The sequence below is a fragment of the Lonchura striata genome, chromosome 22 (genome assembly GCF_050655825.1).
Source record: "Lonchura striata isolate lonStrDom1 chromosome 22, ASM5065582v1, whole genome shotgun sequence".
NCBI classification, from domain to species: domain Eukaryota; kingdom Metazoa; phylum Chordata; class Aves; order Passeriformes; family Estrildidae; genus Lonchura; species Lonchura striata.
Genome location: NC_140724.1, coordinates 6813673 through 6830185, shown reverse-complemented (window position 1 = coordinate 6830185; position 16513 = coordinate 6813673). Strand labels below are relative to the sequence as shown.

Genomic DNA, 16513 nt, shown 5'->3' with positions numbered 1-16513 from the left:
TTATTCAAATTTACATGATTTTATAAAATGTAGTTAAATTAAATAATACAATATTATTTATAAAATTAGTTAGATTACATAAATTTAGGTTAGCTATTGGGAAGGAGTTGTTCCTGGCAGGGTGGGCAGCCCTGGCACAGGTTCCCAGAGCAGCTAGGGCTGCCCCTGGATCCCTGGCAGTGCCCAGGGCCAGGCTGGAGCAGCCTGGGATGGTGGAAGTGTCCCTGGGATGGGATGGGATGGGATGGTTTGGGATGGGACGGGACGGGATGGGATGGGATGGGATGGGATGGGATGGGATGGGATGGGATGGTTTGGGATGGGACGGGACGGGATGGGATGGGATGGGATGGGATGGGATGGGATGGGATGGGATGGGATGGGATGGGATGGGATGGTTTGGGATGGGATGGTTTGGGATGGGATGGGATGGTTTGGGATGGGATGGGATGGGATGGGATGGGATGGGATGGGATGGGATGGGATGGGATGGGATGGGATGGGATGGGATGGGATGGGATGGGATGGGATGGGATGGGATGGGATGGGATGGGATGGGATGGGATGGTTTGGGATGGGATGGGATGGGATGGGATGGGATGGGATGGGATGGGATGGGATGGGACGGGACGGGACAGGACAGGATGGGATTTAAGGTCCCTCCCAGCCCAAACCATGGCTCCACAATCCCTTGGTGCTCACCCCTCTGACTCCCATGTCCTTTCCTCCCAGAGTTGCCCCATTTCATCCCCATTTCATCCCCATTTCATCCCCATTTCATCCCCATTTGGCTGCAAAATCCATGGGCACATCGGGCAAGAACGGGAAAAGCCAAGGCGGCGGTGCCAGGCGGGGATGCCCCAGGCCGGGCACGGGCGGGCACGGCCGTCACCCTGGGCTCGCCCTGGCACCGCCCCAGGCTCTGCCCCTCCGCAGGACACCCCCGAGCCCCAGGCCGGGCAGTTCCTGCTCGGGGCAGCTCCGCAGGACTCTGCCTCCACTTCCTCCAATGCCCCGAGCGGCGCCTGGGGAGCGGCCCCGGCCTGGGCTGCTGTCCCCCGGGCCAGGACAGGGGACCAGGGGCCCAAGGCTGGCATCACCCCGGGGCACCGCTGGGGCAGCCCGAGCCGGGCAGGAAAGCGGGGCAGGAAAGGACTTTTTTGGGGTTTTTGCTGCTCTCGGAGGCAGGAAGCTCGCTGGCAAACCAGCCCTCGCCGAGGCGCCGCTCTTTGTGGGGGGACCCCCACGGGACCGTCGGGCTCCAGCCCCTCTCCCGGGCAAGCTCACCTTGAGGGAGGAGGAAAAAGAGATTTTCCTGATCCAGAATGTCCCTCAAGCTGCCACGGAACTGGGATTTCAACCTGAAGATGGATGCTGCAAAAATAGGTACTGTGAGCGATCCTTCCTGATCCTTCCGTGTCCGCCGGGGCCCCGAGCCGAGCCCAGCTCAGGTTTTGGCTCTGTGGGGGCTCTTCAGGACGGAGCAGTTGGTCTGCAAATGGTTTGCAAGAAGTGATTTGCAGATTTGTCAGCGAGGGATGCCGTGGGAGCGGGGGGACAGGGCTGCTGCCCCCAAAATCCGGGTTTGGGGGGTTTTAAACCGCCCAGGCCCGTTCTGGTGGCACAAACTTGGCCCTGGCCTGGGTGCTCCTGCCCCTCTGACACCGGTGCTTTCCTCTCCCAGGGCTGGGGAGCCAGAGGGGAGGGGATTTAGGGGGTTTAGGGGATTTAGGGGTGATCGTGGTGGTCAGGGAGGGGATTTAGGGTGATGGTGTGGTCAGAGAGGGGATCCCAGGCCATCCATGGTGCCAAAAATCCACACTGGGGCTTGGTTTATCTCAGCTGGGAGCAGAGCTGGACCCAGCTGGTCTCTGCCCGGATTTTCCTGCAAAGAAACTCGGATTTCTGCCCGAAGCCACTTTTACCAGAGTCCCAAAGCATTCCCTGCACCCAGAGCCCCAAGGGAAGGGGTGGGAGCCCCAGATGAGAGCTGGCATGGCTCAGTGCCATCCCCACACTCCGGGGAGAAATCCCCATGGATTATCACAGGAGCCTCCTGCACTCCTCATTCCTGAGATACTTCATCTTTTTTTTGCCCAGAGGCTGTGGAGCAGTGGGTGAAGTCAAGCCAGGGAAAAAGGCCAGGGGACACCAAAAGTTCTGGGGAGCAGAGGGTGGAGATGGGACAGAGGCTCGAGCCTGTGCTGGTACCAGGAATTGCCTTTTTTTCCCAAGAAAATCTGCTTGTGAGGAAAGCCCTGGGGCTTTTTGCAGCTTCCAGCTGCTGGGAGAGCGTAACCTTGTGTGAATTTGTGTGAGTTTGTGTGAATTTGTATGAGTTTGTGTGAGCTTGTGTTTGTGTGAATTTGTGAGTTTGTGTGGGTTTGTGTGAATTTCTGTGAGCTTGTCTGAATTTGTGTGTGTGGCTTTGTGTGAGTGTGAGTTTTTTGGTGACTTTGTGTGAATTTCTGTGTGTATTTCTGGGACTGTGTGACTTTCTGCGTGCTTGTGCTGGTCCAGGGCTGCTGTGGCCTCCTTTGCAGAAATGTGAAAGTCCCATTTGCAAATGTTTGCAATATTTGCAGATTGCTGCTGGTGGCCTGGGGACACTTCCCCTGCTGGCCCCAGCCCTGCCTGTGGCAGCGTTTGGAGAGCTGCACAGGAACTGATTGCAGTGAGGCAGAAATTCCCTGCTGCAGCTCCTCTGGGGATTTTTCCTGCCAGTTCCCAGCACTGGCGGTGCCAGGGGGCTCCTGCCCGGGACAGGCTCTGCCCAGGTGGCCGCTGGCACTCCTGGCTTGGCACAGGGGCAGCTCTCCCTGCTGGGGGGAGGTTGTGGAGGAAATGCCCGAGCCCAGAGGCCGCAGGAAACGCTCGGGGGGCACCAGAGCCTTGGGGGGTTCCAGGAGGGGATGTGGGGACACCCCTGGAGCGAGGCTTGAGCCCTGCCTGCCCGGGTGCTCCAGCTCAGGAAATGCCAGGGCAGACCCCGGCCACGGCTTCATTTCTGCCTTGCAGCCACCACAGCAAACTCTGCCCAGCTGGGCTGGCCCTGGGGGCTGCAGAGGCAAAAATCCCCCCCAGGAGTGACCCCTGTGGGGCACTGGCTGTCCCAGAGGGACCTGGGGAGCCACAGGGCCGTGCCACCAGCGAGGCCACAGCAGCAGGTGACAGGGACACTGCCCTGCCCAGTGCCAAAGCCGTGCTGGTGTTCCTCCATCCTTGGAGATTTCCAGCCCCATAAGTGTCAGTTCTGCCCCACTGGCACCACCCCAGAGCTGAACTGGGATCTCCAGAGCGTTTGGGTCACTCTGCTGTCCTGCTGCCCCGGGGAGGGTGCAAACCCCACACGGTGCCATTCAACAAACCCCAACAGAGCCCCAGAAATGATTTAGTTCTCCCTGGCGGGGCAATTCCTCCCACGCAGGAGAAAGGAAGCTCACACTGGCAGCCGCTGCAGCCACTTCCTCTGCAAACTGGGGCCAGGGCTCGCAGCAGAGCGGGGCCGAGAGCTTGTCCCATGTCCCTGTGTCCCCACTCTGTGTCCCTCTGTCCCCACAGAGTGTCCCCTGTCCCCATATCAAGTGTCTCCATACAGTGTCCCCCTGTCCCTGTGTCCACACACCCGTGGCCCCATGTCTCCATACCCAGTGTCCCCAATACAGTGTCCCCCTGTCCCCACACCCCTGTCCCTGTCCCTGTCCCTGTCCCTGTCCCTGTCCCTGTCCCTGTCCCGTCCCCAGCCCTGTCCCACCCTCTGTCCCATCCCCTGTCCCTGTCCCTGTCCCTGTCTCTGTCCCTGTCCCTGTCCCCGTCCCTGTCCCCAGCCCTGTCCCACCCTGTGTCCCGCCCGCAGCCCTGTCCCTGTCCCTGTCCCTGTCCCTGTCCCTGTCCCATCCCTGTCCCATCCCCTGTCCCTGTCCCTGTCCCATCCCCGTCCCCAGCCCTGTCCCACCCTCTGTTCCATCCCCTGTCCCTGTCCCTGTCCCTGTCCCTGTCCCCGTCCCTGTCCCCAGCCCTGTCCCACCCTGTGTCCCGCCCGCAGCCCTGTCCCTGTCCCCATCCCCGTCCCCAGCCCTGTCCCACCCTCTGTCCCATCCCCAGCCCTGTCCCTGTCCCTGTCCCTGTCCCATCCCTGTCCCATCCCCTGTCCCTGTCCCTGTCCCTGTCCCATCCCTGTCCCCAGCCCTGTCCCACCCTCTGTCCCATCCCTGTCCCATCCCTGTCCCATCCCTGTCCACATCCCTGTCCCCAGCCCTGTCCCACCCTCTGTCCCATCCCTGTCCCATCCCTGTCCCATCCCCATCCCCAGCCCTGTCCCACCCTGTGTCCCACCCTGTGTCCCCGCAGCCCTGTCCCTGTCCCTGTCCCTGTCCCATCCCTGTCCCATCCCCTGTCCCTGTCCCTGTCCCATCCCCGTCCCCAGCCCTGTCCCTGTCCCTGTCCCTGTCCCATCCCTGTCCCATCCCCTGTCCCTGTCCCTGTCCCATCCCCGTCCCCAGCCCTGTCCCTGTCCCTGTCCCTGTCCCTGTCCCTGTCCCATCCCTGTCCCATCCCCAGCCCTGTCCCATCCCTGTCCCATCCCCAGCCCTGTCCCTGTCCCTGTCCCTGTCCCTGACCCCATCCCTGTCCCCATCCCCTGTCCCCATCCCCATCCCTGTCCCTGTCCCATCCCCAGCCCCAGCCCTGTCCCACCCTGTGTCCCACCCTGTGTCCCCGCAGCCCTGTCCCTGTCCCCAGCCCTGTCCCACCCTGTGTCCCACCCTGTGTCCCCGCAGCCCTGTCCCTGTCCCCAGCCCTGTCCCACCCTGTGTCCCACCCTGTGTCCCGCAGCCCGCTCCCGCAGCGTGCAGAGCGCGGGGCCGGGCGCGGAGCCGCCGCGGCCGCTGAAGCTGGGCTGGCTGCGCAAGCAGCGCTCCCTGGTCCGCAACTGGCAGCTGCGCTTCTTCGTGCTCCGCGGCCAGCAGCTGCTCTACTACAAGGACGAGGAGGACGCCAAGCCGCAGGTGCGGCCGGCCCGGCCCCGAAACCCCGCGGGGCTGGGGCTGCGGGGCTGGGGGTGTCCCCGGGAGAGCCCCGGGGCACGGGGAGGCACTGGGAGGGACTGGGAGGCACTGGGAGGGACTGGGAGGGAATTGAGGAGGGTCAGGAGGGGACTGGGAGGGACTGGGAGGGACTGGGAGGGGACTGGGATGGGACTGGGAGGGACTGGGAGGGAATTGAGGAGGGTCAGGAGGGGACTGGGAGGGACTGGGAGGGACTGGGAGGGGACTGGGATGGGACTGGGAGGGACTGGGAGGGAATTGAGGAGGGTCAGGAGGGGACTGGGAGGGACTGGGAGGGACTGGGAGGGGACTGGGATGGGACTGGGAGGGACTGGGAGGGAATTGAGGAGGGTCAGGAGGGGACTGGGAGGGACTGGGAGGGACTGGGATGGGACTGGGATGGGACTGGGAGGGACTGGGAGGGACTGGGAGGGTCAGGAGGGAATCGAGGAGGGTCAGGAGGGGACTGGGAGGGACTGGGATGGGACTGGGAGGGACTGGGAGGCACTGGGAGGGAATTGAGGAGGGTCGGGAGGGAATTGAGGAAGGTCGGGAGGGGACTGGGAGGAACTGGGATGGGACTGGGATGGGACTGGGAGGGACTGGGAGGGACTGGGAGGCACTGGGAGGGAATCGAGGAAGGTCAGGAGGGAATTGAGGAGGGTCGGGAGGGGACTGGGAGGGACTGGGAGGAACTGGGGAGGGTCAGGAGGGAATCGAGGAGGGTCAGGAGGGAATCGAGGAGGGTCGGGAGGGGACTGGGAGGGACTGGGAGGAACTGGGAGGGAGTTCCCCTCTCAGCCGGCGCTGCCCGCGGGTCCCTGGCACTGCCCAAGGCCAGGCTGGACTTTGGGGCTCGGAGCAGCTCGGGACGGGGGAGGTCCCTGCCACGGCAGGGGTGGCACTGGGTGGGCTTTCATATGTACATGTACACACGAGTATGTCTGTAAATACATGTATCTACACGAGTATATCTCTCTATATATAAATATATATATACACGAGTATATCTGTATATTTATATATATACTCGAGTATATCTGTGTATTTCTGTATATATATACATGAATATATCTGTAAATATATACACACAAATATATGTATAAATATACACGAATATATCTATATATTTCTATGTATACACAAGTATATCTGTATATTTATATATATACACATGGGTATATCTCTATATTACATATACACACAAGTGTATCTGTCCATATATGTGTATAAATGATCTCCTGGCAGGTGTGGGAGGGCAGGGCACCCCTGGGTGCCAGGCCGGCCTGGCAGGGGTGGCACTCAGGGCTCTGCTCTGTCCCAGGGCTGCGTGTCCCTCCAGGGGAGCTCCGTCAATGTGCTGGCCACCAACCCCGAGGAGGGAGGGAAATTCATCTTTGAAATCATCCCGGGTGAGGATTCAAAATCCCCGGGGCAGCTCCCTTCCCTTCCCTTCCCTTCCCTTCCCTTCCCTTCCCTTCCCTTCCCTTCCCTTCCCTTCCCTTCCCTTCCCTTCCCTTCCCTTCCCTTCCCTTCCCTTCCCTTCCCTTCCCTTCCCTTCCCTTCCCTTCCCTTCCCTTCCCTTCCCTTCCCTTCCCTTCCCTTCCCTTCCCAGAAATAAGAATTCTGAAACAAAAGTTTCAGAATTATTGAATTAATAATCTGAATTAATAATTATATAATATAATTACTATTAATATATAATACTATAATAATACTATAATTATCAGAATTAATAATCTGAAACAAAAATTTCAGAATACTTCTCCTCCCCCCACTTTTTTTTTTTTTCCCTCAATGACAATGTAAAGAAAGAAAACTCAAAATTTCAGTCAGCTGATTACCTTTGGAGTGGTCTTTTTTCAGCCTTCTCAGGGAGAGAAATCCTTTTTGTTCATGGTATGGAGACGTTTTTCTGCTGTGGTTCTCTGGCACCCAAAAAAGCACTGGCAGCTCGCACCTGCCCGCAGTGTCTCCAAAAGTTTTCTCCCAAATTTGCCCCAAACCAGAATTATCTGCCAAGCTGCAGCTGCAGCAGTTTCTGTTCCTTCCCTCAAAGTGGGAAATGTCCAAACTCCTCTTCCCCTGCAGGTTTAACGGGGAAATTCCAGGTCAGGACAATTGAACAAAAAACCAACCAGAACGAGTCTTTGCTGCTCTTTAAATGAGTCTTTTCTGCTTTTTAAATGTGGATTTTTTTCTGCCCTGTAAATGAATTTTTTTCTGCCCTGTAAATGAGTTTTTTCTGCTCTGTAAATATTTTTTTTTCTGCCCTATAAATGTGGATTTTTCTGCTCTGTAAAGGTGTTTTTCTGCCCTGTAAATGAGGTTTTTTCTGCCCTGTGAATGTTTTTGCAGGGGTGGCAGGCGAGCAGCCCCGGGCCGGGCAGGACCCCTGCGTGCTCATGGCCAGCTCCCAGGCTGAGATGGAGGAGTGGGTGAAATCCATCCGGAGGGCGCTGGGCTTGGCCTCGGGAGGTGAGAGGGGACAGGGACAGGGACAGGGACAGGGGCAGGGACAGGGACAGGGACAGGGACAGGGACAAGGGCTGTGCCTGCACTGGGCTGTGCCCTGCAGCGATCCTGGCCGAGGGTCTGGCTCAGAAATCCCCGGAAAATGGGGATTTTCCCCCATTTGGCCCTTCCAGACAGGGGCAGTGCTGAGGAGAGCATGGATGAGCATTTCTGGCCTGGCTTCATCTTCTTCTTCAGCTTCCTTTCTGAAAATGTTCTTGAGGAAAACTTCCTTTCGGGGATAAAGCCTTGAAAAACTGTTGTTTTCCACCTGCCAAACTCCTCACTTGGCTTTTCCCCTGCCTTTTCTTGCCCAGCTCATCCTTTCTGTGAGTTCTGTGAATTCCATCCTTTCTGCCCTCAATTTTTTCTCCAGCCTGCCTGGGTCACCCAGCCATGGACCTGGGCCAGGGCCTCCCCACCCTCCCAGCTGGGAATTCCTTCCCAATATCCCATCCAAATCTCTCCTCCTTCAGCCCAAAGCCATTCCCTGTGTCCCGCGCTTGTCCCCAGCCCCTCTCCGGCTCTCCTGGAGCCCCTTCAGGCCCTCTGAGCTCTGCCTGACTCCTCAGGTCTCTGTTTGCCCTTCTTGGGCCAAAGCTGCAGTGCTGTCCTTGCTCCTGGGCTGGACGGGGAGGGTTTCGTGTGGCTGAGCCGTGAGCGGAGCTCGCCGACGCTTTACACGGAGTTCAGGGTCTCACAGCCACGCAGCACAGAGCGAGGGAAGCACAAAAAGCCAAACCTCGAGCTGAGCTGCGCCCCGGTGCCGTCCCCAGCGGTGTTCGGGCAGTGCCTGGCACACACCATGGCCCACGAGCAGAAACTGGGGCAGCAGCTGGTGCCCGCTGTGGTGCAGAAGAGCGCCGAGTTCATCCGGGAGCACGGCGTGGCCGAGGAGGGGATCTTCCGCCTGCCCGGCCAGGACAACCTGGTGCGGCGGCTGCGCGACGCCTTCGACGCCGGGGAGAGACCTTCCTTCCACAGGTAATGCTGCCCTGCCCCAGCTCGGGCAGGAACAGCCAGGCCACCCTGAGCCCTGCAGGAACCAGAACCCTCCAGCCGGGCTCCTGGGGGAGAGCGCATCCAGCAGAACCTTCCAGAAGGGCTTGAGGAGGAGAGGGCATCCAGCAGAACCTTCCAGAAGGGCTTGAGGAGGAGAGGGCATCCAGCAGAACCTTCCAGAAGGGCTTGAGGAGGAGAGGGGATCCAGCAGAACCTTCCAGAAGGGCTTGAGGAGGAGAGGGCATCCAGCAGAACCTTCCAGAAGGGCTTGAGGAGGAGAGGGGATCCAGCAGAACCTTCCAGAAGGGCTTGAGGAGGAGAGGGGATCCAGCAGAACCTTCCAGAAGGGCTTGAGGAGGAGAGGGGATCCAGCAGAACCTTCCAGAAGGGTTTCAGGAGGAGAGGGGATCCAGCTGTGCCCAAATCTATGCCCAGAGCTGTGCCAAATCTGTACCCAAAGCCATGCCCAAATCTGTACCCAAATCTGTACCCAAAGCCATGCCCAAATCTGTACCCAAAGCTGTGCCCAAGCTGTGCCCAAGCCGTGCCCAAATCTGTACCCAAATCTGTACCCAAAGCCGTGCCCAAATCTGTACCCAAATCTGTACCCAGAGCTGTGCCCAAGCTGTGCCCAAGCCGTGCCCAAATCTGTACCCAAATCTGTACCCAAATCTGTACCCAAAGCCGTGCCCAAATCTGTACCCAAATCTGTACCCAGAGCTGTGCCCAAGCTGTGCCCAAGCCGTGCCCAAATCTGTACCCAAATCTGTACCCAGAGCTGTGCCCAAGCTGTGCCCAAGCCGTGCCCAAATCTGTACCCAAAGCTGTGCCCAAGCTGTGCCCAAGCCGTGCCAGGGCGATGGAGCAGCCAGAGCAGGCGCTGCCTGCCAGGCTCCAGCACATCCCAGGGAAGGGCAGCCGGGTAAAGCTGAGCCTGGGGCTCTGTGCTGCTCAAAGCTCGGCTCTGGGGGCCCTGGCAGTGAATCCCTGCCAGCCCCGCTGTGCACCGTGGCACCTGCCACCCTCCTGCCACCCTGGGGAAGCCTTTGGTTGATGCCCTGGCTGTGGGTGCCCCCGGCCCGCTGTGCCCAGCTCCCTGTGCCCGGGCAGAGCTCGGGCACAGCCCCGGCCCCGCTGCCCCTGAGCGTGCCGTGCCCGCAGGGACACCGACGTGCACACCGTGGCCTCCCTGCTCAAGCTGTACCTGCGGGAGCTGCCGGAGCCCGTGGTGCCCTGGCTGCAGTACGAGGATTTCCTGCGCTGCGGGCAGGCTCTGGAGGCTGACGAGACAAAGGTACGGGTGCTTTTGTTTCCCTCCTGCCAGCCTTGAAATCGGTTTTAGTGCCAGGGCGTGCCCTGAGCTGGAGAGGGCGAGGGCACACAGCAGCATCAGCCATGGAGCTTTGGAATCTGGGGAGAGAAAAAGGGAGAAAATGAAAAAGAGAAACTCGCCCCCCAAAGCCAGTGGGGTTTCCCAACTTGGCCACGTGGGTTTGTGAATTTTCAAGCTTAAATTTTTGCTTCTCTTTGGGGTTGAAAATGTCCTCAATGTCCACAAGACGCTACAGGAGATGAGGCAGGATCAGCTCTTCCCAGAGCTCATCTCACACGGGCTGGGCTGGGCTGGAGGGGACCCTGCTCCTGCTGGGGCTGCCCCTCCTTGCTGAGCCCTGCAGAACATTCCAGGGAGAGATGGAGCCCCAGGGGGAGCAAATGCCAGGAGGGCCAGAGTCGTGGAATGGCTGAGTTTGGAAAAGATCCCCGAGATCATCAACCAGCACCCCCAGGGTCACCACCCAGCCCTGTCCCCAAGTGCCACCAGGCGTGTTTGGAGCTCTCCCAGGGCTGGGGACACCCCTCTGCCCTGGGGCTGGTGGGGTGTCCAGGAGGAGACCCCACCCAGGCACTGCTGGAGTGACCAGGAGCAGTTCTTGGGGCCTGTGAACCCTCCTGGAGCTGTTTTTTACCACTCAGGGCCACCAGGAGCTCCTGAAGCAGCTGTCCCTCCTGCCCAGAGACAACTACAACCTCCTCAGCTACATCTGCAGGTCAGTGCCCTGCGCGAGGCCTGGGCAGCTCAGGTTTGGTGGTGGGGAGCAGAAATGCCACCCCAGGGATGACCCCTCTGGGCAGAGCCTCCTTAAGCTGTGCTTTGCTTCCCTTCGAGCCACCAGGTCCTGATTTCTGTAGAGGAGAATTTCAGGGATAAACCCCCTGGGAATGTCTGAGCATCAATCACCACCCTCAAACTCGCTCATTAATCACCCTGGGAAATAAAACCTGGGGATTAATTAAAATCAGGTGTAGCTTTCCTGGACAAAAGCCTTGTGCACCAAAACCTGAAGGTTTCGCCCAGCCTGGGTGGAGATTTGGTGGGAGGATTCCCTTCCCTTCTGAGCTGTTCCTCAGGGGAGCAGCTCCTCAGGTGGTGCTTTTTATTCTGTCCCTGTGCTGAGAGGAAGAGCTGGGAGGATGCATCAGGGCTTTTCCAGCAGGACTTTCTGCCATCTCCCACCTCTGAAATGTGAAATAGCCGCTGTGGAATTCTGGCAGGTTTCTCTATGACATCCAGCTGAACTCCAGTGTTAACAAGATGAGTGTGGACAACCTGGCCACGGTGATGGGGGTGAACCTGATCCGGCCCAGAATCGAGGACCCTGCGGTTATCATGAGAGGTAAAAGGAGAAATTCCCACGGGAACGCCTGGCCTGGAGACCCCCACTGCAGCCACGGGCTCAGGATGGAAGATTTTCTGCTGAAGGAAAGGCAGAAATGTGCCTGGGCACATTTACAGCCCTGTTTGCTGGGCTCTAAATGTGTCTGTGGTGACAAAAGCCGCTCAGGAAGTGACAGAGTGACAAAAACTCCCCTGGTGGAGCTCAGCAGATTCAGGGGTGGCTGAGCTCATCTCTGTGCTGCTCAGAGCAGGAGGCTGTAAAAGCCTTTTGGGGGAGCAGAGGAAGCTCAGAGAGATGTGGGAACTCCTTTACTTTTATGTTGGATTATATATATCTTACTGAGAGTTGTTTGAAAACTTTTTATTCTATTTTTAGTCTTACGTGAAGGGTGAAATAATATAGATGTTATAATTTGCATTATTACAATTAGAAGTTCATTATTTTTTACTGGCAATAAGTGTATTTTGGTTTATTAGTTTTAGTTACACTATGTTGTAAATGTTTTAAAGTTAATAATTTAAAATTACTTTTTGTGGGTCTTATTATAACGTATTGTTTATAGCTCTAGTTTTTAAAAAGTGTTCAGTCTTATTTGTAAGGCTATTTTTTTGAAACTTGTTCCTAGTTTAATTTCTTTTCAACAACGTTTGTCTTATTTTACGGTATTTTTAAATAAGTATTTTTTTATCCTGAGGTTTGCACAGAGATGTGAGCCTTCTGTCAGGTTTTGAGGATTTTCCACAAAGCCATTTTATATTATTTTGGCTCTATGGTCCCGCTCCTTGTTTTTCTGCTCCGTCTCTGTTTCAGACGGCAGAAAAGGCCGGGGCTGGGGGGATCCCTGGGGCTGGGGGATCCCCGGGGCTGGGGGATCCCGAGCTGGGGGGATCCCCGGGGCTGGGGGGATCCCGAGCTGGGGGGATCCCCGGAGCTGGGGGATCCCCGGGGCTGGGGGGATCCCCGGGCTGGGGGGATCCCGAGCTGGGGCCGGGGGGATCCCCGGGGCTGGGGGATCCCCGGGGCTGGGGGATCCGTGGGGCTGGGGGATCCCCGGGGCTGGGGGGATCCCGAGCTGGGGCCGGGGGGATCCCCGGGGCTGGGGGATCCCCGGGGCTGGGGGATCCGTGGGGCTGGGGGATCCCCGGGGCTGGGGGGATCCCCGGGGCTGGGGGATCCGTGGGGCTGGGGGATCCCTGGGGCATCCCCGGGGCTGGGGGATCCCCGGGGCTGGGGGGATCCATGGGGCTGGGGGGATCCGTGGGGCTGGGGGATCCCTGGGGCTGGGGGATCCCTGGGGCTGGGGGATCCCCGGGGCTGGGGGATCCCTGGGGCATCCCCGGGGCTGGGGGGATCCGTGGGGCTGGGGGATCCCCGGGGCTGGGGTGATCCCTGGGGCTGGGGGATCCCCGGCGCTGCCCCTGACCCTCTGCTCCTCCAGGCACGCCCCAGGTGCAGAAGGTGATGACCGTGATGATCAGCCACCACCAGGAGCTCTTTCCCCCCTCCAAGGATGCGCCTCCCTCCCCACCTGCCCCCCAAAACGAGAAGAAAGCTCCGGTCCCTCGCAGCTCCGTGGGCTGGGGGGCTGCAGAGGACCCCAGAGGCTCCACGCAAAGGCAGCTGGTAAGGCTGGATTTATTCCCCAGGGGATAAATGAATAAATAAATTAATTCATTAAACGTGTGGTTAATTGTGGCAGGCTCTGACAGGTCAGCGAGCCCTGGAAGCACTTGCTATTTATAGGTTCAAAAGCTGTGTCTGTCACCCCTGGAATATTTACATCAGGAAAATGATGTAGATAAACTTTCCACTTTCCTGTGGAAAATCTGCTGTTCTGGGGACCGTGCAAACTCCCAAAGCCAAACAGCTGAGCACATGAAACTGTTCCAGCTCAGGCTGCTGGGGGGAAAACATTGAGGATTAAAGGCTTTTCTCCAAAGGGACCCTGCAAAAATGATGAATGTGGTGCAATTCAAAGTGAGTTTTTAATGGAAAAGCTTGGCCATTCCCCTTTGTAAAGCAGTGGCTGTGCCCTGTCTGCTCCAGGGCTCTGTTTTCCAGAGGGATCACCCCAATTCCAGCAGCACCCCTGGCCCAGCTGCCCCCTTGAGCGTCCCCGGGGAGGACACGGAGCCCACGGACACGCTGGGAGCGTGGAAAACACAGGCCAGGAAAAGAACCCAGACCTTGCCCACGAGGAAATCCCTCCTGGCAGCCCCGGGGGAGAAGGGCAGCAGGGACAGGAGCGACGTCCTGGCCAGCGACCTGTGGAAGAGCAGCCCGCGGCCCGCGGCGGGTGAGGGACACAAGAGAACCTTGTCCCACGACCTCTTCAAGCTGCTGGACCTCCACAGGGCCACGGAGAGCGGCGAGGGCGGCTCCAGCCCCAGCCCTGCCAGCAGCATCTCCGAGAAGGAATTCCTGCCCTGCTTCAGCCCCTGCCACGAGCCAAGGGAAGCTGCCAGTGCCACCAGCAGCCCTGCCGAGGACCCCAGAGCCGAGCAGGACAGCAGGGAGTTCCTGGAAGGTGTGGTCCACAAGCTGGAGAAGGATTTGGGGGCGCAGAGGAATGACTACGAGGGGCAGATTGAAAGGTAACTGCAGAGGCAGCTCGTGTGTGGCAGCAAACGCTGCACGCTGCATTCACCAGCAGGGTTCTGCAGGGTGTCATTGCAGTGATGAGTGAGAAAATACAGCATCGGGCAGTGATTAATGAGAAAATACAGCATTGGGCAGTGATTAATGAGAAAATACAGCATCAGGCAGTGATTAATGAGAAAATACAGCATCAAGCAGGCTGTCTGAAAACCAATCTGCTGCACTGCACAGCTTGTGGGGGATGTATTATTCCAGCATCAGTGCTCCATAGCTCTTACACATCATTCAGTGGCACTGCAATGTTCCTGCAGGCCTTTGCATAATTCCTGTCATAATTCCTGTTATTAGCAGGCCATTGGACCATCAGACTCTCCAGAATTCACCAGCAGCAGTATTAGACCATTGGTTGTAACCATCAGCCCCACTATTGTCATTATGATGATGATTATTATTATTATCCCATTATCAATACACACATATCACATTTATTGATCTATTGGATCAATAGATCTGAACTGAAGGGCTCAGGGCAGCACCTCTGGTTTGTTTTGGTGCTGAGGGAGTCTGAGGCCAGACTCCCTGAGAGCCAAATGATTTCCCAGCCCTTTTCCAATCCAATCCAATCCAATCCAATCCAATCCAATCCAATCCAATCCAATCCAATCCAATCCAATCCAATCCAATCCTTCCATGCTCTGCTTCCCTTTGCAGCCTCCAGAAGGAAAACTATGACGTGTGGGCCAAAGTGGTGAGGCTGAACCAGGAGCTGGAGCAGGAGAAGAAGAGGAGTGGGGAGCTGGAGCTGAGGCTGATGAACGCGGAGCGCTCACGGGAGGAGCTGGAGAAGAAAATCAGGATGCTCGAGGAGGAGATACAGAACTTAACTAAAGCCACGAGTCCAACTGGTGCCAAAACCAACTAGGAGGAGACACCCAGCTTTTCACAGACACCGAATGCAGCTGCAGGAGTGCCCAGGAACTGCTGGTTCAGAGCCTGGCACTTGGATTGTCCAGGGTCCTGCTCCTGCCCACAGGCCAGGGGGAGGAAGGAGAGCAGAGCCTAGGGGCTGGTTCATGCTCTGGACCAGGAAATATCAGAAATATCCTTTAGCTTTTTTGGGTGTGTTTGTTTCAACTCTTCTTTCAGCTGCTCAGGTTACCTGGAGGACAGGTAACACTTCCTGCTGCTCAGGCAGGGTTGCACTCAGACGTTTGGGCTCTGGACCCACGGTGCCTTCAGGAGAAGGAGCCAGAGGTGTCCCTCCTCCAGCTGCCTGTCTCCCTGCTGGAGATACCCACAGGCAAAACATCCATGGATCCCCCCACTCACACTCAGAGGCTCTGAAGTGTCTGCCACCAGTGCACAGCTGCCGCTCACGAGTCTTTCCTGTGACTTCAGATGGCTTTGACAGAGCTGGTTTAGCATTTATTTAATTTTTACCTCTGCAGAAGCTCCTCACCAATGCGAGTGTGAGGCCCAGGAGTCATTAGGGAGAAACTTCTCTGTGTTCAGGAGCAGCATCCGAACATCTGGGCTGGAAATGCCACACGCTCCTTTCTGCAAAGATCAAAAGTGTGAAGAGGCCAATAATTCCTTCACAGCCGACTGTAATGACGTGCAAAGGCTTGGCTGAGGCTCAGAAATGCCCACGAGTAGGACAAGTGCACGTTATTTAAAATAAACTGCGCATTCCTGCGCTTCCGCTGCGATAGGCAAAACAACCCCGGCTGCAGGATCTGAGGGACTCTTTGGAGATATTCCCCCCATTAACTTTTGCAGGGTTTGTAGAGGTCACCTCTGACAGAGACTTTCCAACAGAGGTCAGGTGGGCTGGAGCTTCCTGAGAGCCTGGAGGGGGGAGAGCCACGGGCACCTTGAGCTGGTGCTGCCATTGGGAACTGTAAGAGAATGAGGATTTCTTTTCTTTAAAATGAGCTTTTTCCAGAGACACAGAACCATGAACTGCTTGTGCCAGACCTGTGAAACTGCACCCTTTTCATCCCTGAGGGGCTGGGTGTCCTCTCTGCTCAGCCCAGAGCCTGCTCTGGGTTTTCTGCACTTGCACATGTTCTGCTGGAGACCCCACGGCGCGAGATCCCCGACACTGCCCGCTGCCCAGCCCTCATCTCCTCCCTCCCTCCACTTCTGCAGCCAGGCCAGGAAGCTTTTTGGGGTGGGAGCAGCAGAGAATCCCCTGTTCCTGGGGCAGGGACATTACAAACTCACGGTGGGGGTTTTGGGGCCTTTCAGCTCAGCAGGTTTTGGGCATTGACTCTGGATCCCCTGCAGAGGGTGATGCTGCTCCTGCCGTATAAAAGCAGAGAGAAAAAAGATCCTTTCCAGCCCTGTTCTGTGGGCTTGGAAACCTCCAAAAAGACATTTTTCACCCCTTAACCCTCCTGCACCATGAGGACACATGAGCTTTAGCAAGGTGATAACCCTGAGATCAGGCTGAGGATTTTCCTCTCCCTGTAAATGTGACATGGCTTTCCAAATTAGAGCTGTTAAACCACAGATCCCGTTGCATCCAAAACTGTTCAGACACGCAGTGTGAGATGAAAGTAAGACACCTTCCAGGCCATTCTTTCAGTCCCCTCACTGCATTCTTTGTGCTAGAGCAGAAAATCTGTTCTGCTTTTCTCAGGTATTCATTAAATAAATTCATTTAGGAATTCA

The 16513-nt window shown here is 57.3% G+C and overlaps 1 protein-coding gene across 1 annotated transcript; it reads left to right on the top strand.

Annotated features, from left to right (window-relative positions):
• The first annotated feature begins 1004 nt into the window (after positions 1-1004).
• On the top strand, positions 1005-16513 carry ARHGAP25 (Rho GTPase activating protein 25). The gene is made up of 11 exons (XM_085559279.1): positions 1005-1386; positions 4834-5006; positions 6370-6457; positions 7404-7523; positions 8336-8543; positions 9723-9855; positions 10536-10609; positions 11115-11236; positions 12678-12862; positions 13286-13833; positions 14549-16513. Exons 1-11 carry the CDS (start codon positions 1326-1328, stop codon positions 14757-14759), a joined length of 1923 nt encoding a protein of 640 aa, XP_085415405.1. The 5' UTR covers positions 1005-1325; the 3' UTR covers positions 14760-16513.

Bases quoted from the DNA above. Each gene is read 5' to 3' on its own strand.
- ARHGAP25 (XM_085559279.1), top strand. From the start codon at position 1,326: ATGTCCCTCAAGCTGCCACGGAACTGGGATTTCAACCTGAAGATGGAT. The intron at 6,458-7,403 runs GTGAGGATTCAA...ATGTTTTTGCAG, and splicing joins CATCTTTGAAATCATCCCGG to GGGTGGCAGGCGAGCAGCCC. The intron at 7,524-8,335 runs GTGAGAGGGGAC...TGCCGTCCCCAG, and splicing joins GCTGGGCTTGGCCTCGGGAG to CGGTGTTCGGGCAGTGCCTG.